The sequence below is a fragment of the Euleptes europaea genome, chromosome 7, assembly GCF_029931775.1.
Source record: "Euleptes europaea isolate rEulEur1 chromosome 7, rEulEur1.hap1, whole genome shotgun sequence".
NCBI lineage: Eukaryota > Metazoa > Chordata > Lepidosauria > Squamata > Sphaerodactylidae > Euleptes > Euleptes europaea.
This window is the reverse complement of record NC_079318.1, coordinates 93,313,494-93,337,923: the sequence shown is the minus strand read 5'-3', so window position 1 is coordinate 93,337,923 and position 24,430 is coordinate 93,313,494. Positions and strand designations below refer to the sequence as shown.

Here is a 24,430-nt window from a genome sequence, read left to right as displayed (position 1 = left end):
TACATAGTAATAGGGAATACGATGGCAAGTAATGCATAATACTCTTCTGTCATACCTGCAGAGGTGCATTGTGTGCCAGGCTCAATAAAAGGGACCTTTTAAAAACGTTCTGGACTTATGGCTCCTCTTTTTGCAGGACTGTCTCTAGAACCCTTAAGTTGCTGCACAGCCTCTTGGCGATCTCGGAGGCTATTTTTGTTTCAGCTAAAACACCCGCTTTTCTACTCGCTACCCCTTTATGGCAGACCTGATTACTTTTGGTAGAGGTAGAAGTCTATGGCCACCCTGAAGTGCTACAGCAGGGGTCTCCATTTGGCCTGTGGGCACCTTTGGAACTCTGACACAGTATGGTGGGTAGGTAAAGGTCCCCTGTGCAAGCATTGTGTAATTCCTGGCCCATGGGGTGACGTCACATCCCGACGTTTACTAGGCAGACTTTGTTTACAGGGTGGTTTGCCAGTGCCTTCCCCAGTTATCTTCCCTTTACCCCCAGCAAGCTGGGTACTCATTTTACCAACCTTGGAAGGACGGAAGGCTGAGTCGACCTTGAGCCGGCTACCTGAAACCGACTTCCGTTGGGATCGAACTCAGGTCATGAGCAGAGCTTGGACTGCAGTACTGCAGCTGACCACTCTGTGCCATGGTGGGTACAGCCACAAAATGGCTGCCACAGCCAGCCACAAAATGGCGGCCGCAGATCTCAAGTGGCCAATCTGAAGACTTGCTGAGCAAAAGTCCCACTCTCTTTCGATAAACACTTGGCCACCAGGAAAGGTGTCTATGGTTGTCATGGTACCCGGGGGGCCCTGCGCTAGCAGAGCAAGTTCCCTCTGGAAGAAGAAAAGTGGTTACCTGTACTCTGGCAGAGGTGGAAAGTGCCGTCAAGTCACAGCTGAATTATGGCAACCCTGCAGGGTTTTCAAGGCAAGAGACATTGGGAGATGGTTTGCTATGGCCTGCTTCTGTGTGGGCTGAGAGTTTGGAGAGAACTGGGACTGGCCTGAGGTCACCCAGAAGGCTTCATGTGGAGGAGTGGGGAATCAAACCCAGTTCTCCAGATTAGTCGGCCGCTCACGTGGAGGAGTGGGGAATCGAACTCACTGGCTCAGCGGGTGGTGGAGTCACCGTCTTTGGAGGTGTTTAAGCAGAGGCTGAGATTCTGCATGGCGGGGAGAGGGTTGGGGTCACTGGGGATGTGGGGGGGAGGTAGTGGTGAATTTCCTGCATTGTGCAGGGGGTTGGACTAGATGAACCTTGTGGTCCCTTCCAACTCTATGATTCTATGATTAGCCTCCGCCGCTCATGTGGAGGAGTGGGGAATCAATCCCGGTTCTCCAGATTAGAGTCCGCCGCTCTCAACCACTACACCACTCTGGCTCCCTTGTCCCCTAACCCCACCGCTGGACTCTGGTGGTCCCCTCATTCCCCACCTTGCTTTAGAACAGGAAGATTGCTGAGTAATATAATACAGAACAATGAAGGGAATGCATCTGTTTATTTCCAAAAAAATATAAGACACAATAAAAGACAAAGAGGTTTTTTTTTTTTTTTAGTATCAAAACACTTGATATGGTTCCTCATTTCTCCACACTGGCCCCGAATGCCACCGCAGCCGGAGCGCTTTCTCCCCTTTGCACACAAATGCAAGAACACCTTGGCAGATCACAGGTCACGAGCAAGAGACCAACCCAACACGGTGGCTGGCTGGAATCCAGTTTTTGCGTAGTAAGACAGTACGATGGCCCCAGGCTGGGGCGTGGAGGGGGAGAGGCCCTGCCCTCGCCTTGAGTAAAACCCTCCCTCCCTTTGGCCTCCACGCAGAAGCTACTAAAGCTTTACCAAGCACAAAGAAAGCTAAGCCTAGCTGGGGAAAAGTTCTTGGATTGAGCGAGGCAGGCTGAGGGGTTACAGCTGGCTGACTGACCAGGTGAGAGAACCTGAGAAGGTGCCCAAAGAATAGGTAAGGGATGTGTTGGGGGGGAGGAGGAAGAGAACCACAGATTATTTAAAAATCCTGAAATTTAATATTAATGATACATGTTTCTCCATACTACCAATAGCCTTAAAGCACAAGAGTTAATACTGTACTTTGGCCAAAAAGAAAACCCTCCCACGACTCTTGCCCAAAGCAAGAATTACCTAGATCCAAAAGTTGGAAAGACTTATTTTTGTGCAGAGGTGAGCTTCCCATAGCAGATTCCACAGACAGGTGGGGGCTACCTTCTCTCAAGTAAGCGGGGAGGGGGCAGGAAGAAGACAAGCTACCCCCAAAAAAGCTGGTGATTCAAGGCGTGAACGGGGGGTGGGAGGGGAAAGATCAGAATTAGTCGCATACCTGACAAGCCTACAGCTTTAGGAGCTTTGGGAGTTACATGGAATGTTTGCTAAAAACAACCCCTCTTCCCCTCCGTTATTACAAAGAGCGTACATCTCAGATACACCTTCCCTAAAAAAAGAGCGTTTTGTTGTGCGCAGATTTTTTTTTCTTTCCCTTAATAGAGCTGCCGGTGGCCTGGCGCACCCCGGTGGCCCGTAAGCCCCGGAAGGTGGGCAAGGGTTGGCATTTTGGTTAAGTTGGCAACAATGAGTTTCATTTTTTTGTTTTTTAAAAAGCTTAACCTTTGACCCGCCGACCCCCCTCCAAGGGTTAGAGGTCAGCTTTTTTTAAGACGACAGCCTGCCCCAGCGGAGATTTCGCTGTTCCAATGGCTACAAAAAGGCAGTGAGTGGGGAGGGGGGAGAGAGGAAAAGGGGAGGCAGGCTGGCTCGTGGCTGGGTCTTTTACATGTCGTTCAGGTCTAGCAGGGTCTGGTCCAACATCCTTTGCGTGCAGAGATGCTCCTCTTTGGTGCATTTCAGTTTATCTGGGAAGGAAAAAAAAAGTTCAAGTTAGTCCGGGCTTACGAGATAACTGATCTCAGCTCATCTGTGCCACGCCCCCCCAACAATGCGCACCCCCCCAATGCGGTGCTCTTCACAGCTGTGCAGCCACACAAAGCTTCAGTTTGCAAGGGCGTGGTTTGTGCATCCCCCCACAACAAACGCCAGTGTTCCCATCCGCTTCCACTGTAATCCTTTCCAATGTACCTGGCATGCCGCTAGGCAGGCTTCGTGCCGACCCACCCATCTTCCCACTGCGTAGCCAGAGCTGGGTACACTCCATGCTTGGAACTGTAAGATTTAGTACCGAGGATACTCAAACTTTGGCCAATTGTGCTGGGCAAATTTCATTAAAGTTTCCAGTTTCAGTTCAATTTAGTCTGTTCCCACTGAACACAAGAAGAAGAGTTGGTTTTTATATGCAGACTTTCTCTACTACTTAAGGAAGAAGAAGAGTTGGTTTTTATATGCCGACTTTCTCTGCCACTTAAGGATGAATCAAACCGGTTTACAATCCCCTTCCCCTCCCCAGAACAGACACCCTGTGAGGTAGGTGGGGCTGAGAGAGTGCATGTAACCCAAGGTCACCAGCTGGCTTCGTGTGTAGGAGGGGGGAAACCAACCCAGTTCATCAGATTAGCCTCCGCCGCTCATGTGGAGGAGTGGGGAATCAAACCCGGTTCTCCAGATCAGAGTCCACCACTCTTAACCACAACACCACGCTGGAGCAGCTAACTGCATTTTTTCACCCTAACCCTAAACAAAATAAATTTGATTCAGCCACCCCTCTAAGTCTTGGATTTCAGGAAGCATTCTCCACACACTTTCCAGAATGTATTCACAGCCACAGGGGCTATGATTTTTTTTTTTTTTAAGAGAACCGATTCTCAGGAGTCTAAACCCTTCACTTAATGCTACGCAGGTTTCCTGGACCATAGACGTTTCCCTCATCTGTTCCCTTAATGGAGACCCCTTTTGTGCCGTCTATGAATCACATCCATCCCATCCCAAGCCCCAGCTGCCATGGGAAGTTAAGCGCTTGTGTCTGAAAAGGACTTCTCGGCCAAAAGAGCATGCGCAGAGTCCATGATCCAGTCATATCTGTCTGGGCTCCAAAAAAAGGGTCTGAACACCTCCACCCACGCTGGGGATGGAGGTGAACTTTCCACAGGTTCCAAAGGTGCAGTTAAGAGGAGAAATCAGGAGGAGAGGAAGAATCACCATTGAGAACCTTTGTGCCTCCACAACAGTAGCAAAATATATGCCTTCATACATAACCACCCATGCGCAGAAGCGTCAAGCGGGGAAGTCCAAGCAGGTCGGGCAGCGTGCGCACTCATGTTTCCTAACAGAACCCCCCTCTGCGAGCTCCTGGCTTCAGGACACAGAGGGGCTGGAAGATGCCTTCCGAGCGAAGTCTGGTGAACAGCAGCAGGGAGCAGGTGTGCGTTTCCAAGTGCTTCCGTTTCTACTCCACACACAAAACATGCTTCCTACACAGCCAACCGCTTCCGCCGCGTCCGATTTGTTTGCGTGGGTCTGCTTGCCGTTGTTGCCGGGGTTGTCCCCCTCCAGGCAGGAGATGCGACGCCAGTGGCAGGTACCTACCTGGCGTCCTCCGACGGCCGCCTTCCCCTCCCCACCTGGTCACAAACGCAATCGAGCGGCGGCATGAAAAGAGACCCCGGGCACGTACAAAGTGGGCCAGTGGTTTTATTGTTACAGGAAAACAACAACTTGGGTTAGCCGATCCATGCAGACAGCCTACGGAAGGCAGGGGGGGAGAAAACAGTACAGAAGATGCCGACTATGGAGAATGGGGGAAAAGGTCAACAGGAGTAGCTGGCCTGGCGCGGACCCCCGCAACAGCAGAACGGAGCGGCCAGGGCGATTCCAGCTTCCTACAAAAGCAGGCAGAAGCTACTAAGGAGACCATGTCCACAGAAACTTTTGCTAGTGGCTTACCGCAATTAGAACCAGCGGTGATTTCCCCCCTTCAAAATATAGATATACAAAAGCTCTTAGAAAATAAGTACGTTACGAAAAGGGAAGCAGCGGGTGCCCTGGTTAAAAGCAGCAGTAGAATTGCCCTAAAAATCTGCCAAGGAATATTTTAAAAGTGTGTTCTGATTTCAACTGCATCCAACGTGGGCCCCTCCCCGGTGTCTCGCGATAAGCCGTTTTTAAATGGAGTTAGCGGACACCCCCCCCTTCTCAGTCACAGAGATCATGCAGCGTTAGCTTCAGTTCGTGAGCGAGGAGGCGGTTTTTCTCAAGTTGGCTGTACAGGCGCTCTGCAGCGGCAACCAGGAGGAGGAGGAGATTAGGAGGGGGAAATGAGAGAGAGAAAGAGAGAGAAAAAAGAGAAAGGGAAGTTAGTCAAGGGCTGGAGAGGGGCTCCTCCCGCCGCGGTGACCCACGCCAGCTCTACGGGGTTTAGGCAAAGAGGCTTGCCTTTACCGAAGGGCACCAGACCGAGGCCTGGGGCGAGGAGAAATCGAGAAGAGCGGCATCAGCCAAAGGGAAGGGAGGAGAGAAAGTCCTACGTTTTAAAAAAAAACCGAGACAGAAGCGGAGAGGTTGAGTGGACAAGATTACGGCCCAGCAGATTAGTTGAGACGTGCTGTCAGGGGAAACAGAGCTGAGAGGATTTCCTTTCCTTACCTGTCAGGAAGAAGAAGATTGGTTTTTATATGCCGACTTTCTCCGCCACTTAAGGGAGACTCAAACCGGCTTACAATCACCTTCCCTTCCCCACAACCGACACTCTCTGAGGTAGGTGGGGCTGAGAGAGCTGTGACTGGCCCAAGGTCACCCAGCTGGCTTCATGTGGAGTGGGGAAACAAATCCAGTTCACCAGCTTAGCCTCCGCCGCTCCCGTGGAGGAGTGGGGAATCAAACCTGATTCACCAGATCAGAGTTCACCGCTCCAAACCACTGCTCTTAACCACTACACCAAGCCTGAGGCTTCACAGCAGTCAAATCGCCTGCCCTCAATGAACCTCAGTTACTGCATACAGGGGGGTTGCCCCCCCCCACTCATTTCTTAAGGAGTTACCAGATGGCTAAGGAGGGCACAGGGAACAGTTGGTGTAGGACTCATGAAACTGCCTTCTACTGAATCAGACTAACGGTCCATCAAGATAAGTCTTTGTCTACTCAGACTGGCAGTGGCTCTCCAGGGTCTCTAGCAGAGGTCTTTCACATCACTGACTGCCTGGTCCTTTTTAAGTGGAGATGCCAGGGATTGAACCCGGGACCTTCTGCATGCCAAGCAGATGTTCTACCAATGAGCCACAGCCTCACCCCATGGCACTCTAGGGTCTCAGGCAAGGGTCTTTCACATCACCTACCTGCCTGGTCCTTTAACTAGAGATGCCGGGGACTGAACCTGGGACCTTCTGCACGCCAAGCAGATGCTCTACCGCGGAGCAGCAGCCTCACCCCAAAACACATGTAGACCCCATCAGACTATTGATCTTGTCTACTCAAAACTACTCAAATAGTAGTTTTACAAAATAGTAGAAAAAGCAAAAGTGTTGATAATATAACATAACCACTTCTACTAGTTATACTTCTATTTGTTGTTGAATTTCAAGGTTACAGTCCAAAGGAGGATATCAAAATGGGACACTAGCCGGGAAACCTCACTGTTGTGCTTTTATATTATCAACACTTTTGCTTTTTGTGTTTGCTCATTATTTGTATGCTGTAATACATGTTTTGCAATTTAATTAGACCTTTTGTTACGGTACTACTATTTTGTAACTGGAGTAGCTACAAATGATTAAATAAACGCCTTTTAACCTCTGGTTTCTTTGCACACTCTTTTCTCCGCCTACAGTAAGTCCCATATAACCTGTTGTAAATAAGTTATATGTAATTACTGTATGATATTTGTACTAGTTATACTTCAATTTGTTGTTGAATTTCAAGGTTACAGTCCAAAAGGGGGACATCGAAATGGGACACTGGCCGGCAGACCTGTCACTGTTGTGGTTTTGTGTGATATTGTCAACACTTTTGCTTTTTTCATGAGCACAGGACAATTTGCTTGCCCTCAATCCACCTCTGGGCAGGCCGTAATCCAGCCACGGAGGACCAATGCTCTACGGGAGCAGAAAGGAAGAATTCGCCACAGAACATTGTGCCGTTTCAGAGTGGCTTTGCTTGGGAGACGGATGCGGCTGTGCTTGCCCCAAGCGGGCACCGCCCAAGAAGAAGAAAAGTTGGTTTTTGTATGCCAACTTTCTCTACCACTTAAGGGAGACTCAAACCAGCTTACAATCACCTTCCCTTCCCCACAACAGACACCCTGGGAGGTAGGTGGGGCTGAGAGAGCTCGAAGAGAACTGTGACTAGCCCAAGGTCACCCAGCTGGCTTTGTGTGGAGGAGTGGGGAATCAAACCCAGTTCACCAGATCAGAGTCCACCGCTCCAAACCACCTCTCTTAACCACTACACCTGTAGCTAGGAAGCCAACGTGGAGTCCTGGCCCCATGACGAAGGCCACCATCTGGGTTTTTTTGAGCATAGTGGCCTTTGTTTCCTTGGAGAGCACCAAGAAGCTAGAGCAGGGGCTGCTGAATCCTGGCACGCGCGCCAAAGAGCACCGAGCCAGTTTGCCTGGCACGCAGGGCCGGGTTCTCTGCCCAAGCATCAGAGCAAGCCTCTGAGGTGCTGGCAACGCCACTGAGGTTGGCAAGCATAGAAAACCACTTATGCCCATTGCCGCTGGCACAGTCTGAGGCCAGCCTGTGTGGTGTTGGCTGTGCAGCCTGGCCCCAGCTTTCTCCTGTTGCGTCCGGTCAAGTACAGTCCAGGTCCCTTTTTCACCCCTTCCCTTTTCTTCGCCAGCCCACCAGCGTCATCATGGGGAGAGGTTGTGTGTGGGGTTCTCATCCTGCACCAGGCCACAAGGGCTCCCTACCACCAAGCCCCCTTCAGTCCTGAGTGACACATGAAGAGTTGGTTTTTATAAGCCAACTTTCTCTACCACTTAAGGAAAAATTAAACCAGCTTACAACCACCTTCCCTTCCCCTCCCCACAACAGATACCGTGAGGTAGGTGGGGCTGAGAGAGTTCTGAGAGAGCTGTGACTAGCCCAAGGTCACCCAGCTGGCTTCACATGTAGGAGTGGGGAAACAAATCCAGTTTGCCAGATTAGCGTCGGCCACTCATGTGGAGGAGTGGGGAATCAAACCTGGTTCTCCAGATCAGAGTCCACCGCTCCAAACCACTGCTCTTAACCACTACACCACTCTGGATCTCCCCACTCAGCCAGAAAGCTGGGACTCAGCCCAGTCACACTTTAATCTTGGCCTACCTCATAGGTTTGTTGTGATGATACAGCGGAGAATGACGTATGCTGCCCAGAGCAGAGGATGAAACACCTTAGGCCTCTCATGTAATGAGCGGAGTTAGTCAGGACCGTGATGTCCCCCCGAACCAAACGTCCTGGCAGGGTGGCAGTTGCTCTGTGTAGAAGCCAACTTGGGGGGGGGGAATAATTGTGTCCAACGTGCCGACCTCTTGCTTCATTCCTCCCTACAGCGTGGTGTAGTGGTTAAGAGAGGGGGTTTGGAGCAGAGGACTCTAATCTGGAGATACCAAGCTCTCTCAGTCCCATCTACCTCATAGGGTGTGTGTTGTGGGGAGGGGAAGGGAAGGTGATTGTAAGCCGGTTTGATTCTGCCTTAAGTGGTAGAGAAAGTAGGGGTATAAAAACCAACTCTTCTTCTTCCCACAAACTAGCTTTGAAAACAGAGGGCAGGAAGGGGGAAGCAGCTGGGCCACCAATGATAGCCAGCCGGAAGAAGGTCTGGTAAGTGGGGCGGCCTTCGTGCTTGCTCATCGTGACGCAGCATGCCTGGGCCCCTGCACGCTGACAACAGCCCGGAATCTAGAGGCGATTCAGAAGAAACTGAGGGGAGAGGACAGCGGAGAGGTGGCCAGCCCAGGAATGGCAAACAGGCTCCAGCCATGGGGCCACAGGAAGACTATGGCACCACACAGCCCTCGCTTCCTGTTCCCATTCCGAAAGCAGCCACCACTAGCCAGTCTCTTCAGCCCAATGACCTAGCATCCGCTGCCCTCCAAACGGCCACAGAAAACTTAACAGGAAGGTCACTTGGCCTATTTAGGGGTTTGAAAGGGAGCCATCGATCTGACCTGATCCGGGATAGCCCCAGGCTAGCCTGATCTCATCAGATCTCGGAAGCTAAGCAGGGTCGGCCCTGGTTAGAATCTGGATGGGGCCGGGTCATCATGACACAGAGGCAAGCAATGGCAAACCACCTCTGAACGTCTCTTGCCTTGGAAACCCTACAGCAGGGGTGTCAAACTCAATTGTTCCGAGGGCCAGATACGACACAAATGTCACTTGGTTGGGCCGGGCCATGCCTTGCCAGATTGGGGAGGGGGGTGTCTGCCTCAGCTGGCTCGCGGGCCAGATAAGAGCTCTCAAGGGGCCGGATCCGGCCCAGCGGGCCTTATGTTTGACACCCCTGCTCCACGGGGCTGTCAGAAGTCAGCTGCGACTTGACGTCCCCCCTCCAAATCGACCAGACAATGCATTTCACTGCCAAATCGACCGGACAAGGCATTTCACTGCCCAAAGCTACAGAGGGGGAAGGGGGCATCTGACACACCCAGCAGCCCCACAGAACACTGACCCATTTACATCGGACATTATCTACACCACTGGGCAGCAGTTCTCGGTTATGCCAGGCCAAAGCCAGAGCGTTAAAAATAGGTAGAGGGGCCCCTAAGAGTCAAGCCGGGGCCCTTCTGCACATAAGCTGCCTGCTCTGCTCCCCCCCCCAAGAAAATTTTGGACCAGCCCCTCTCAGGAACTGCACCATGGAGGAGTCACAGAACCCATTTTCTATGCCAGCAAAACACCCAAATCCCTTTCGTGTGCGCATGGCAGAGAGAGAAATGCTCTGTCTCGAGCCACAAGACCACCAGCAAGTGTAACTCTCATGACGCAACATACGCTTTGAGCCTGTCCGGTTATTCCCCTCCTCCAGTAATCTAATGGTTTAAGGCTTTACAACCTTATGTACTGCCCATAGAGGACAACTGCGCACAGATGGATTTTTAGATATTTGGAAACCTTTTTATTGAGGCTTTTTCTGTAGGCTTGCCACCATTATTCTTATATTTGATATTGCGTTCTGTTTGGGATTTTTTAATATAATAATAAATAAATTCCAAAGCCTCTAACTCCCTCCTCCGATAATGACAAGATCCATACAAATGCAGGCTCCCCCGCATACAATGCTCCCAAACCCAATTCCAGTTTTCTCTGCCGGGTGTGCGGCACCAAGGGAAGTCCTCCTCATGGCCTCAAGGAGTGCGCTAGCGCAACCTCTCTTCACAAGCGCTGACTGCCCCAAATAATCAAGGACCTTCCCATTTGGGCAGCCGCCAACTTGCAAGGCTAACTTCCAACATAAACTTTAGGACAGGAAGTCCTTCCACCATACCCAAAGGAAGAAGAAGAGTTGGTTTTTATATGCCAAATTTCTCTACCACTTAAGGAAGACTCAAACTGGCTTACAATCACCTTCCCTTCCTCTCCCCACAACTGACACCCTGTGATGCAGGTGGGGCTGAGAGAGCTCTGAGAGCTGTGACTAGCCCAAGGTCATCCAGCTGGCTTCATGTGTAGGAGTGGGGAAACCAAACCAGTTCACCAGATTAGCCTCCGCCACTCATGTGGAGGAGTGGGGAATCAAACCCGGTTCTCCGGATCAGACTCCACCACTCCAAACCACCACTCTTAACCACTACACCAGGAAAAAGATCACAGAGTTGGAAGGGATCTCCAGGGTCATCTAGTCCAACCCCCTGCACAATGCAGGAAATTCACAACTCCCTCCCCACACACACACTCCCAGCGACCCCTACTCTTTGCCCAGAAGATGGCAACAAAACCCCTCCAGATTCCCTGGCCTGGAGGGAAATTGCCTCAAAGATATTTGCTACTAAGGTACTATTGTAGGATATACTATATCTGATTTTAGAGCAGGGAGAAGACACATAGGCCCAAGAACAGCCCAGCAGTGTGGAGAACCAGCCCCCGAGCTCCTCTGTCTCAGTGGGGAATGCCCCAGTGCCTCACCTGAAGAAATTAGGAGCTGCCTTCAACTAGAGAACATAGACTCAAGTGGGATTCTATTCTTATCACCTTCTCGTTTAAGCTATGGGTAGTGTAGGGCAGGGGTCACAAGAACACATGAAGCTGCCTTATACTGAATCAGACCCTCGGTCCATCAAGGTCTGCATTGTCTACTCTGACTGGCAGCAGCTCTCTAGGGTCTCAGACGGAGGTCTTTCACATCACCTACTTGCCTAGTCCCTTTAACTGGAGATGCCCGGGACTGAACCTGGGACCTTCTGCCAAGCAGATGCTCTACCTCTGAGCCACGGCCCCTGCCACCTTTTCCAGACTGTCAGCACTGCCGAAATTCTGACACAGTGTGCTGGGTGCAGGCCACAAAATGGTTGCCATAGGAGGCGGAGCCAGTCACAAAATGGCAGCTGCAGGAACATTTAAAAAAAATATCTGCACAGCCAATCAAATCTCCAGCAGCCAACGAGAAAACTTGCAGGGCAAAAGCCCCACCCACTTTCTAAAAACACTGAGCGGGCACCAGGAAAGTTTGTTGGGCACTGTGGCCCCCACGGGCACCACACTGGGGGGCCCTAGTGTAGGGAATGTGCAGACATGTAGTCTAGTAAAAATAGTTATGACTAGAGTTTTATCCCCTTTCTTCCAAGCTGGCAAATGTGTCGGGACTCCCCCCACCCCATTGTCAGTGTTACTGAACAGTCCACGGCTCAGAATCCAGACTCCTGATGTCAGGGATGAAATTAGTTATTACCTTTCTGGAACATGACTGCCTACGCACAAAGGGTGTGTACGAAGCCAGCCTCTCCTGTGGATGTGAAGTGCGGAGAGGATGGGGTGCGACGCAACAGGATTTCATTCCCTGGAGAGGGGCCGTGAAAGACACTGAACGCAAAGAAGGTCCAATATGAGTAAGTAACTGCTGGACAAGCACAAGACTCAGGCATGAGCCGGACCGGGGTCCCGTTCTGCAGAGAAGCAGTCTCTCTTGGTGACCACCACCACAAAGATGAACCAGGTCAGAGTCAATACTACAGGGCCATTGCAATCACGTGTGCAGGGAGTCATATCTGCCCGTGTACACCTCCCCGAGCAATCACGTGTGCAGGGAGTCATATCTGCCCATGTACACCTCCCCAAGCCTTTCTGGCATTATCCTCAACCATAGAGTAGATGATATCTATGCGACTTCTGGGTGGTGAAAGAGCACAATGGTTTTGTTCTCTACTAGCACCAAGCAATTTTGCTCTAGGCCACATGAGCCTGGGGTCCTGGAGGTTTTTGTTGTGAGTTTCCTGCATTGTGCAGGGGGTTGGACTAGATGACCCTGGAGTTCCCTTTCAGCTCTATGTTGCTAAGGTGGAACTGTGTGAAGCCATGCCCATCCCACATGTGGTGAAACCTGGTTATCTTACAGTGGGAAAAACACCCTGCTCACCTTAGAAGCACTTATTTCCTTTCAAGGCCCATGACTGATACAAACAAGTAGTAGGGTGGGATTAACATATCAATGCTTATCCCTGGTGATGGAATCAATGCAATTCCCAGGAAGCTTGAAAGCCAGTGGGGTACACCCAAAGTGTAGATGAAAGAGACCTTGTGTGAAGCTTCCTATCCTCTTATATCAAGACAACTGGGCAGCATTAGGGTAGAGTTGCCAACACTGCCTTATCCAATGACAGAAGATTCTGAGTGGTGCCTGGGGTGGTTGTGATGTCACTTCCAGGTTGATATGCAAAGAATTTTCCCTAATCTCTATGGTAAAGACCACAGACATTTGTGGAAATTCCTAGAGGGTCACTATAGAGGCCAACTTTTCCCCTTCCTGCTCCCTAATTTGTCATGGGCAAGGGGTTAGCCTACCATAGACAGGCCAATGGCAAGTCCCACTTACAGCAAAGTAACTTCTCTGAAACCCAGACAGCCTCCTCAGGGGCGGGACCCTGCAGAGCTAGCCTGCCAACAGCAGCCCTCTCCCCAAGCACAAAGAGCTCGGCCCCGACACAGAAGGCTTGAGCCCCCTGCATCCAGGGAAGGCTTGCTGCATGGGTGGAAAGTGCCACCGTTAGCAGAATAGCTCTGCAGGATCCATCTTCATATTGTGCAGAGGATGAGAAGGGAGGGCCGCAAAGCCATTGTGTTTAACTAGAAGAAAAGAGTTGGTTTTTACATGCCCACTTTCTCTACCACTTAAGGAAGAGTCAAACTGGCCTTCCCTTCCCCTCCCCACCACAGACACCCTGTGAGGCAGGTGGGGCTGAGAGAGCTCTAAGAGAGCTATGACTAGCCCAAGGTCACCCAGCTGGCTTCATGTGGAGGAGTGGGGAAACCAACCCAGTTCACCAGATTAGCCTCTGCCGCTCATGTGGAGGAGTGGGGAATCAAACCCGGTTCTCCAGATCAGAGTCCACTGCTCCAAACCACCACTCTTAACCACTGCACCACGCTGGCTCTCAGCACAGATTCATCTTAGCAGCCATCAAAGGAAACCGGCAGCCCCATGTTGCAAGCATACCTAACGTCTGAACCTATACTGCCCACCTGGGTGGGAGTCCAGCATCCCCATTCTCAAAAGGAGCAGCCAGGTGCTTCGAGGTGTTCTCCCACAGGACGTGAAGGCAGTGGCCTTCCCCGCTTACCCCTAAAACGTTGGGCCTTCAGAGGCACCCTTGCTGCTGACGCGAAGGCGCAGTTAAGCTGCTGGGGCCAAGGTAGCCAATGATGGCCACCCTCCTGCACAGTGGCTCCATTCCACATTTAGAACCAACTGCCCCACGCACACCCCATCACACCTGTGAAATTGACTGCAGTCCTTCCTTTTGGCAGAGCTTAATGCTTCTTTCCAGTTTGAACCATGGGACAGAGCCTAAGACTCCCTTTCACATGAACACATGAAGCTGCCTTGTACTGACTTAGACTGTCGAGGTCGGTATTGTCTATTCAGACTGGCAGCCGCTCTCCAAGGTATCAGTTTGAAGCCTTTCACATCACTTGATCCCTTTAACCAGCGGTGCTGGGGATCGAACCTGGGACCTTCTGCATGCCAAGGAGATGCTCGATCGCTGAGCCGAGGCCCGTTGGTTGACTTATCTCCCCCACCCAACCAAAACCCAGCGTTACGAAATGATCGATTTCATCCAACTGCCCCCCTCTCCGCTGGCAAATCCCCCATGAACTGAATTTGCCACAGCACCTGTGTAGACAAGTCCAAAGTGGGAATTTAACACGTGTAGAATAACCCTTTGTTACCGATGTTTCATCATCCGGGAGCACCTACCCACAACAGTGCGCAACGGGAGCCTGAAGCAAGTAAGTTTGGAGGTGTGTGTGTGGGGAAATAACAGCCAGGGCCGCTGTTTTAGTGCACAGAGTCTATATTACATTCCACCGACGGTTACAAACTGGTTGGTAAAAGCGACGCCGTGCGAGAGCCGCTACAGCGGCACGTTCCTGGACACACCCAATCCCGGCTGTGCGTTGCTCCCTGCCTCCTCTTGCTACGCCAGTGGTTTCCAAAGTGGGCAGAACCACCCCCTGGAGGGGGCGGTGGGCTTACCTAGGGGGGCACTAAGAGGCAAGAGGGCAGCAGGGGGAGGCGCTAGAGGTGGGCCCCTTCAACTGCGTTGTTCGCAAATTTACAAATAGATCAAGCAATGGCACCATGCTGGCAAACTGGGTGGAAACTATCAGAATTTTTGTCCAGACTTTGAAGAGCTGGTACCACTGGATTAAGTTCATCAGTTTTGCTGAATAAATTTCAACTAAAAAGTTTTCATTTAATTTTGAATTGATGTGCAAATAATTGTTACTGTCTTGAAATTGTATTGTTATTATCTTCTTGAGAGAGTCATGCAAACCCCTATTTTGAGTTAGTGCTTTTTATAGGGTAGGGGCCGCTGGGGGCTGAGTCTGTGGAACCAAGGGGGTGGTGGCCCAAACAGTTTGGGAACCAATGTGCTACACAGTGCCGCATCCTGCCCTGGGAAACGGCGGGCTGGGGAGGTGCCGTGGTCCTATCAGCGATGCGGACAGGAATCCGCCACCCTCCCAGCCAACCAGCCACCCCCCCTACACACACACACACCCACATATACACAGCTGTATGGTCAGAGCAGCGCCCTCCACGCCCAGTAGGCTCCGGCACGTTGGAAATCACAAAGGCTGCTTTGTTTCAGAGACAGCACAGCGCGGCTGGAAGGGGGAGGAGGAGGAGAGGACTCCGGCTACTGGTGAGGTCACACGCAACCTCTCCCCTTCCCCAGACACGGAGGATGTTTTGTTCCCAGGACTGCCGGGAGAGAGGTGCATGGGCAGCCTGGAAGACAGGAACTTCGGCCAACAGGAAGTGAAAGAACAGGAAGTGAAACAAAAAAGAAAGAGAAGGTGCAGAGGCCAAGCCACTAAGTGGTGCTTTGGAATCACAATCCTTATCTGTATGAAAGAAAGGGGAGGGGGAAAAAAGAGAGACCAGATTTAAGGAAACCCAGAGGGCTCACGCACAGCCAGCCTTGGGGAAAGGCAAGCTGGGGTGCGGGTTGGAAGAGGGGCACTGTGCGGTTAGAAGGAAGGTTAAGAATCAACATCTGCAAACCAAACACAAGGCCGGGAGCAGCTGATTATATCAAGCCAAACGCTTCGAGGTCAGACTCAAGCGGTTCCCCCCCCTCTGATGCCCCCTGCCAAGCCAACTCCTAAAAACACATACACAGCACACAGAAAAAGAAAAAGAGTTGGTTTTTATATGCCAACTTTCTTTACCACTTAAGAATCAAACCTGATTACAATCACCTCCCCCTCCCCACAACAGTCACCCTGTGAAGTAAGTGGAGCAGAGAGAGCTGTGACTAGCCCAAGGTCACCCAGCTGGCTTCATGTGGAGGAGTGGGGAAGCCAACCCAGTTCACCAGATCAGAGTCCACCGCTCCTAACCACTACACCACAGCTCAGATCCTCAGTCTCAACAAAAAATAAAAATCCCTGGAGGACACCAGGGATCCGGCAGAACGGATCCAACCCAGTATGCCAGCCTCAAGCGGCCAGGCGTCCAAACCAAACCCAACAGGCCGTGAACAGGCACGCAGCAGCGGCAGTACCATTCGGGGGAGAAGGCGCGGAAGGCAACTTCCCCCAAATCCAACGCAAGAGGAAGACTGTTAGGCGTGCAGAGGGTTAAAAACGCACAGTTACCAAGGGATCAGTGCATTTGGAGCTGGGCAGCCTCTCTACAAGGGCAACCTGTCCGCTGTCAGGTGTAACAGAAGAAAAGTTGGTTTTTATATGCTAATTTCCCCTACCTTTTTAAGGAGAAAAAAACCAGCTTGGAAGAAAAAGAGTTGGTTTTTATATGCTAATTTCCCCTACCTTTTTAAGGAGAAAAAAACCAGCTTGGAAGAACAAGTTGGTATTCATATGCCGACTTTCTCTACCACTTAAGGAAAAATCAAAGCGGCTTACAATCACCTTCCCTTCCCCTCCCCACAACAGACACCCTGTGAGGTAGGTGGGGCCGAGACAGCTGTGACTAGCCCAAGGTCACCCAGCTGGCTTCATGTGGAGGAGTGGGGAAACAAATCCAGTTCACCAGATCAGCCTCCGCTGCTCATGTGGAGGAATGGGGGAATCGAACCCAGTTCTCCAGACCAGAGTCCACCGCTCCTAACCACCGTTCTTAACCACTACACCACACTGGCCCTGTGACCGATGCAAGGTAAAGGCGGCGCCTCTCCTATCAGCAGGTATGGGGCTGCACGTACCAAAATGCACCGGGGCTTTCCCAAATGAAACTCACTGCATGCCACAAGTCTCCTTTTGTGTCAAGAACGAACGCTGACCCAAGAGGTGGCAGAGAAACCTGAACCAGCAGGTCAGCAACATAGCCTCGCCCCGGCCCCGACCGCTGCATAGCGCTTGCGCTGCTGCTCACGATGACTCCCCCCATGTACCCCCCACCTCGCCCTGGCCACAGCACACAAAGGCACGCGCAAGCAGAGAGCGACACACAAGCCCCCTGGCCCAGGCGCGGTTATTTACATGGAAGTCATGTCATTGAGGGCGTGGTCCAACTCCTCGCTAATGGCTTTGTACTTCAGTTTCTGGGCATACAGCTCATCTGGAAAGAGGGAAGGGAAGAAGGCGTGCGAGTCCGCACATCAGGAAAGGAAGCGACAACGGAATGAGAGAGGGTGGCACAGAGCAGACTCCCGTTCCGAGCCGGAGGGAAGTGAGACTGCTGACCACAGCGGAACGCCGGCTCCCACTCACCAGCCAGTGGGAAGGCGGCCAGCCGAGTTCCATCTACACGGGCCAAGTTGCATCTCTAAAGCTGTTAATTTACGCTGTGAATCCCAGGGAAGGTTTCATGCATACACATCTCCATTCTAGTGGATACAGTTGGAACTGAGGAAGCTACGCAAAACGACTGAATGCCAGGGTGCAGTCTTCAGCCTGTGGCCTTCATCTACAGTTCTATCTCCAATTTTCAATCATGCACATTGGACTTGAATTAGACTGTTTATGTGTACATGAAGAACTCACAGAGTATGCTATGTGGTTCTGAATGGCACCTGCAATGTTATCCTTAGTTGTATTTTTACAGAGCTGTGCATTGATGCTTTGGGACTGCGTTACAAAATTGTTACTTCGGAGCTTCTACATACTTGGTGGCCTCATGGTGCTGTTATTTCTTTACTGCAAGTTTCGCAGCACCGGTTGTGTATTTTGTATTGTTTTTCAAGTTGCTACGAGTGGCATTCGATGTGGCTTTTTTGGAGGGTGGGGGGGAGAAGCAGGGAATGGATCCCACCGCTGCTGAAAACTATTACTGGGTTCTTGTTAGGAAATAACGGGTCCCTGCTTTTTTTTTTGTGTGCCTGCAATCTGGCTTCTTTGCCTGGGAAAACCCTGTACCAGATTACGAGACAAACCAAACGCAAAGAGACTTTTCAGAGTGTAAAAGTTCTCTTCTGTTCCCCCATTATTAGTAGGGGCATCACTTGGAACTTTAATGTTAACGCTGGAAATGATTTTAAATGTTGACCTATATGTTGTACAGTGTATCTATTTTAAAATGATGCATTTTTGGGGGGTTGTTAGCCGCCTCCATATCTCCAGTCCTCCACATCTCCGTAGGCCCTGCAAGAACTTCCTCCTTGACTGGAGGAGAGGTAGGGTCCCTTCTCCATAATATCTCAATTCATCCCCCTGGATTCACCCACCATCCCAGTAATCCCGCCCAAACCCCCTTCCATCCACCTGTCTGTTTTGGATTTGGTGCCAAGTGAAGAGGCTTCAGTTTCATCTGGCCTTTTGAGGAGACTGTTTTTGTTACTCGCTTCCCTGCCCTTTTTATTTTCTCCAGCTGCTCGACTGCTGGACTGTTCATATATGGCCTTTTAAATCATTTTGTTATGCCTTCCTCGGTTGTAAGATGATAATTACTGATGGAATTTTCAACTGTTCTTTTTTTAACATTCTATATTTAGCAATAGAAAAGAGCAAGAGTCCAGTAGCACCTTAAAGACTAACAAAAATATTTTCTGGCAGGGTATGAGCTTTCGTGAGCCACAGCTCTTTTCTACTACTACAGACAGACTAACACGGCTACCCACTGTGAATTATATTTAGCAAGATAGGGGTTTTTATTTTGTGAACTGCTTCAGGAATCTTGGTGAGCTATGATAAAAATAATACCCAGCATGTTATATAACTGTGGTTATCTGTTTCAGTTTTGATAGTTCCAGCTTTCCAAACTTTACGTTCAGCCATTCACACATTCGAATAAAGAAATATTTGCAAATAATTCAGGTTTTTTTTGGGGGGGGGAGGGAAACACTAGAAAGGCTAGAGAATATTCTACGAGCCACTGAATTTAAAGCAGCAGAAATCCCAGTTGTCAGATGATAATGCCAGATGGAATTTTTAAGTGGACTGCTCATATATGGCTTTTTTATCATTTTGTCACGCCCTTTCCTCAGTTAGATGGTAATTGCTGATGGAACTTTAAGTGGGTTTTTTTAACATTCTATACTTAGCAAGTTACATTATTTTATTGACTTCTTTTTTCTTTTACTGCTTCGGGAATCTCAGTGAGATGTGATAAAACATACCCAGCATGTTATATCACTTTGTGGTTATCTGTTTCAGTTTGGATACTTCCAGCTTTCCAAACTTTATGTTCAGTCACAGTCACACATCCGTATAAAGAAATATTTGCAAATAATTTAGGTTTTTTTTGGGGGGGGGGGAGATCCTAGAAAGGCTAGCGAATATTCCAGGGGGGCGCTGAATGGAAAGCAGCAGAAAATGCCAAGTTTGAGGAGTTTAATTTCAAGGCTTCAAATTCACCCGCCAAACCAGAATTTGGTTCTTCAGCTACTGTCTGAGGGGAAAAAAAGATCCTCCTGATCAGCCAACGGGAACTCTCCTTCAACGTAAGGAGCTTTTCGGGCCAAGAAGGAAGCAGTGGAATGGATCCATGGGACCTAGACTAAAGTGCAAAACATAAGACACCCCTTTGGCAGGTAACAGACCTCAAAAACGTGGCTGCACCTGTCTAAACAGTTTGGAGTTGAAAGCGCAGGTGTGGGTGGACTGACACCCGCCCCCCTAGAAGCAGAAGGCGTGGGAATCGAGAGTGCCGCAGCACATTCGCCAGGTTCCTAGACGGGATAGGGCCTGTTACAAGCCCAGGTACGCTCAGCAGTCAGCTGTACTCCCGGAGAAACTTTGTCCCCGTTTGGTCTAGTTTTATCGATCGATCATTCAGTTCCCAATTCAGCTGTCCCTCCACTTGTGCTTCGGGTGTTGGGAGCACATTCTACAACCTCATTATCTCACATCTGCAAACCAGGTGGAAGCTGCACCTGGATTTCCACACTGTATGGGGGGGGGGGGAATAAAATTGGGAGATGGACCCAAGCCCACCTCTAATCAGCTTTCAGAGAGACCATAAAGATCACAGTGCAGAGAGCCTCTATGGGGGTGGGATACACAGCCTTTTCCTTCCCAGGTGTTTTCCAGATTCTATACGGCATTGCAGATATAGAATGTTCCCTTTCCGGGGCCAAATCAGGTCTGTAAAGATGGATCAGGAAGAAGGAGCTCGGCCACTCATTGACACGGGGTACAGACACGCCCAGTCCGTTAATCTGTTCTACCCCAAAAGGTTGTCCAGAGAATCCAACGACACACTAAGCACAGTTCTGTACGCGGGCAGCTCCCAACAGCCACCAGGTCAGCATTCTCTGTGAGGACCTACCTTCCAAGTCATCAATGGTCTTCTCCAGCTTGGCTACTGATCTCTCTGCAAACTCGGCCCGAGTCTCAGCCTGTGAAGAGAAGAGTTGGGTTTTTTTATACCTCACTTTTCTGAAAGTGGCTTACAATCGCCTTCCCTCCCTCTCCCCACAATAGACACCTTGTGAGGTAGGTGGGGCTGAGTTTGGAGAGCACTGTGACTAGCCCAAGGTCACCCAGCAGGCTTCCTGTGGAGGAGTGGGGAATCGAACCCCGTTCTCCAGATTACCGTCTGCCGCTCTTAACCGCTATGCCACAACAGACACCTTGTGAGGTAGGTGGGGCTGAGAGAGTTCGGAGAGAACTATGACTGGCCCAAGGTCACCCAGCTGGCTTCATGTGGAAGAGCGGGGAATCAAACCCGGTTCTCCAGATCAGAGTCCGCCACTCTTAACCACTGCACCACCATAGACACCTTGTGAGGTAGGTGGGGCTGAGAGGGCTCTAAGACAGCTTTGACTGGCCCAAAGTCACCCAGCAGGCTTCATGTGGAGGAGTGGGGCATCTCCAGATTGGAGTCCGCCGCTCTCAACCACTACAAGGAGAAACGGTCAAGAAAGTGACCAGGCCCCCTATGAATGATGGGGGGAAACACAGCTGACGGCAGATGTTCCCACTGGAGCTAGACAGAGCAGGGCCTGGAGCCTTGAGAATCGACGGCCCCTTTCTCCAGCACAGGTGCTCTTTGCGTCCACCATGGAGATGCCCACTAGCCACCACCCTTCTCCCCAGCCCCAACCTCTTACCTCCTTGAGCTTGTCAGTCAAGATCTTGATCTCCTCTTCATACTTGTCCTCTTTCTGAGAGTACTGGAGACAGAGGAGGGAGAGACACGTTCTTGAGGCCCAGAGTGTAGCAGCCCATTCAGCAATAAAGCCTATTGCAAAACTACTCTTCTTTTCTTTTGGAAAGGAAGTCATACCCAAAACGTCTCTTGGGAATTGCCCAGGTATATCAGAAAGGTCGAAGACCTTGGAATCTGGCGCACTGTATTCGGTCCATCCTCTAAGCTCAGGGAAGCCCAGCCCACCTTGGGACAGAGCCTGACTCCCTTTCACATGAAGACATGAAGCTGCCTTATACTGAATCAGACCCTTGGTCCATCAAAGTCAGTATTGTCTACTCAGACTGGCAGTAACTCCCTGGGGTTTCAGGCAGAGGTCTTTCACATCACCTACTTGCCTAGTCCCCTTTTTAACTGGAGATGCTGGGGATTGAACCTGGGACCTTCTGCACGCCAAGCAGATGCTCTACCACTGAGCCACGGGCCCCTCCCCAAGTCTTCCTTCAACAGGAAAACTTCCTCCCTTAGAAGCGCTTGGAACGGAATCATAGGATCCCACTCATAAAGCTGCCTTATACTCCGTCAGATGGCTGATCCACTGAGGTCAGTATTGTCTACTCTGATTGGCAGCTGCTTTCCAGGGTCTTAGACGGAGACTTTTCACATCACCTACGGCCTGGTCCTCTTTAACTGGGGATGCCAGTGACTGAACCTGGGACCTTCTACATGCCACTGAGCCACAGTCTTTCGCATGAAGCTGCCTTATACTAAATCAGACTCTTGGTCCATCAAGGTCACTATTGCCTACTTAGACTGGCAGTATCTCTCCAGGGTCTCAGGCTGAGGTCTTTCACGTCAACTACTGCCTGATTCTTTCAGCTGGAGATGCCGGGGATTGAACCTGGGACCTTCTGCATGCCTAGCAGATGCTCTACCACTGAGCCAGGGCCCCACTCTTTATTTGCTCATCTTTGTGCAGTAGATTAAGCCAAAAGAGCGGGAGTAGCACACAGGTCAGCCAGAGAGTTTCTAAAGGGGGATTTGAATTAAGATATCCCCAGTTAAAGGTGACCATCCGGAATGGGGAGCGGGACAAACAGAAAAATGGGTGGGGTGAGGTTAATTTGTAGTATTCCGATTAAAAACTTGGAAACTTATGGGAAGACTCTTGTGAAATATTTCTTCATCAAATGAGCTTAGTTCTTTCTACAGCAAGGTTTTACTCACTCATTGTACAGCATGGAAAGTTTTAGGCAAGAGTCTATAGAACTGATAACGGGTAAATCTGATATATACATACATAAAACCATAGACAATGGATTTCAGGGTGTTTGTTTAAATGTGAGTAATTTGGGCAACTCTTTCCTAATGGAGACAGCTTCCTCCGGGGCTTCAGAACCCCTACAGATTTTTCGCCTCTTTTCCCAGTCCTAACCCAATGCTCCAATCACTACACCGGCTTCCTCATTCAGGGTGGAGCCAAGGAACAGGGTTTTTACTCCCCCTGGACTTAAAACACCTGCTTTTACATATATCTCAGAGGCAATGCCAGGGACTAATGTTCACCAACCCTTCTGAGCCTGTGGGCACCTTTGAGCGTTTGTGCAGATGCACTAAGGCTTCAGAAATAAAAACTGTTGCCCCCCCCCCCACCCATGCATATGGGATAGGAATGCACAGCAGAAGCGGTGCAGTCCCCTAGAGCAGGGGTTCCCCCACGAGAGTGCCCATGGGTACCAGGCCGCCTGCTGACACTTTTTCTGGAGCCCACCAAGTGTTTTTAGGGAATGGGTGTGGCCAGGTAGGGCTTTTGACCACCCAGGCTTCTATTTGGCTATTGGAGACTTAGTTGGCTACACAGATTTTTTAAAAAATGTTGCTTTGGCAGCAGCTGCCACCACAACACAAGGATCTACACTGAAGTTAAGCTGCGGCGATCATTTTGTGGCTGGTTCTGCCTCCTGCTGTAGCCACTCCATGGCTGTGCCCACCCCTGCTCTAGAGGGAAGAACATCTGCTCCATTTGTCTGGCATCTTTTACTACCTCCACTGTCCACATTCTTCACAGTAGAGAGACCAGTATAGCCCAATATCATCTGAACAGATCATGCAATTTAGAAGAGTTGGTTTTTATATGCCGACTTTCTCTACCACTTAAGGAAGAATCAAACGAGCATACAAACACTTTCCCTTCCCCTCCCCACAAAAGACACCCTGCGAGGTAGGTGGGGCCGAGAGAGTTCAGAGAGAGCTGTGACTTAGCCCAAAGGTCACCCAGCTGGCTTCGTGTGTAGGAGAGGGGAAACAAACCCAGTTCACCAGATTAGCCTCCACCGCTCATGTGGAGGAGTGGGGAATCAAACCCGGTTCTCCACTGCTCCAAACCACTGCTCTTAACCACTACACCATGCTGGCTTCCCTATTTATTATTTACTTTATGCACCCCACCTTTCTCCCCGATGGGGACTCAAAGCGGCTTACGACATTTTATCCTCACAACAACCCTGCGTGGTATATTAGGCTGAGAGATCCTCCTAACTGGAGATGTGATTGGTTGAACCTGTGGATTCTCAGTATGGAGAGCAGGGGCTTCATTTATGAAGCCGCGGGCTACCCCATTGCACAGGGTGGCCCCCGTGGCCTGCGGTCCACATCCCACACTTCCGGAAATTAAGGGAGGGTCTCCAGAGCGATTTCTAGGCCGAAAGGTCGTCCAGCAGCCATTGGGGGGGGGGGGGAAGACACCCTACCTTCTCAGCCTGAGCCTCAAGGGACTTGAGATTGTTGGTGACATTCTTCAACTCTTCTTCCAGCTCTGAGCACTTACTGCAAAACGTTTGTGGGGGGGAGGGGCACAAAAAGAAGTGGGGGGGAAGGGAGGGGGTGGGAACCAAAGAGGATAGGAGAGAAGAGAGAAGAGAGTGAATGTATGGAATGGAAAGACTGCGGTGAACATCAGGTGAGGGGCCTACGGAGGCCAGCAACGGTTTCCGAGTCGCAGTGGAGGGGCCATCTCTTCAGGACCCAGGGCTACAGGCAGCTGCCCGATGCTCTGCCTTGCTGAACTGTGTAGTCAGGCGATCGAGGAATCATCACAGTTAACATAAGAAAGGCCATGCTGGATCAGACCAAAGTCCATCAAGTCCAGCAGTCTGTTCACAAAGTGGCCAACCAGGAGCCTCTAGGAAGCCCACAAAAAAGACGGCTGCAGCAGTATTATCCTGCCTGTGGTCCATGGCACCTAATACATCAGGAATGCTCCTCTGACACTGGAGAGAATATGCGTGCATCATGACTAGTATCCATTTTTACTAATAGCCATGGATAGCCCTCT

General features: G+C 50.5%; 1 protein-coding gene across 15 annotated transcripts in view; it reads right to left on the bottom strand.

The window, feature by feature from the left end:
• Window positions 1-2,768: 2,768 nt before the first annotated feature.
• TPM3 (tropomyosin 3) overlaps window positions 2,769-24,430 on the bottom strand; it is a 90,648-nt gene continuing 68,986 nt past the window's right edge. For 2 of the 15 annotated variants that reach the window (XM_056853236.1, XM_056853243.1), the window contains 5 exons: window positions 23,847-23,922; window positions 21,059-21,121; window positions 20,275-20,344; window positions 17,049-17,127; window positions 5,132-5,174 (listed from right to left, as the gene is read on the bottom strand). In XM_056853236.1, the coding sequence (XP_056709214.1) occupies window positions 5,153-5,174; window positions 17,049-17,127; window positions 20,275-20,344; window positions 21,059-21,121; window positions 23,847-23,922 (310 nt within the window). In that variant the 3' untranslated portion in view covers window positions 5,132-5,152. Of the gene's footprint in view, window positions 2,865-5,086; window positions 5,175-15,385; window positions 15,450-17,044; window positions 17,128-20,274; window positions 20,345-21,058; window positions 21,122-23,846; window positions 23,923-24,430 lie in introns of those variants that run through there. The other 13 variants (XM_056853242.1, XM_056853250.1, XM_056853237.1 and 10 more) reach the window with 10 other exon arrangements.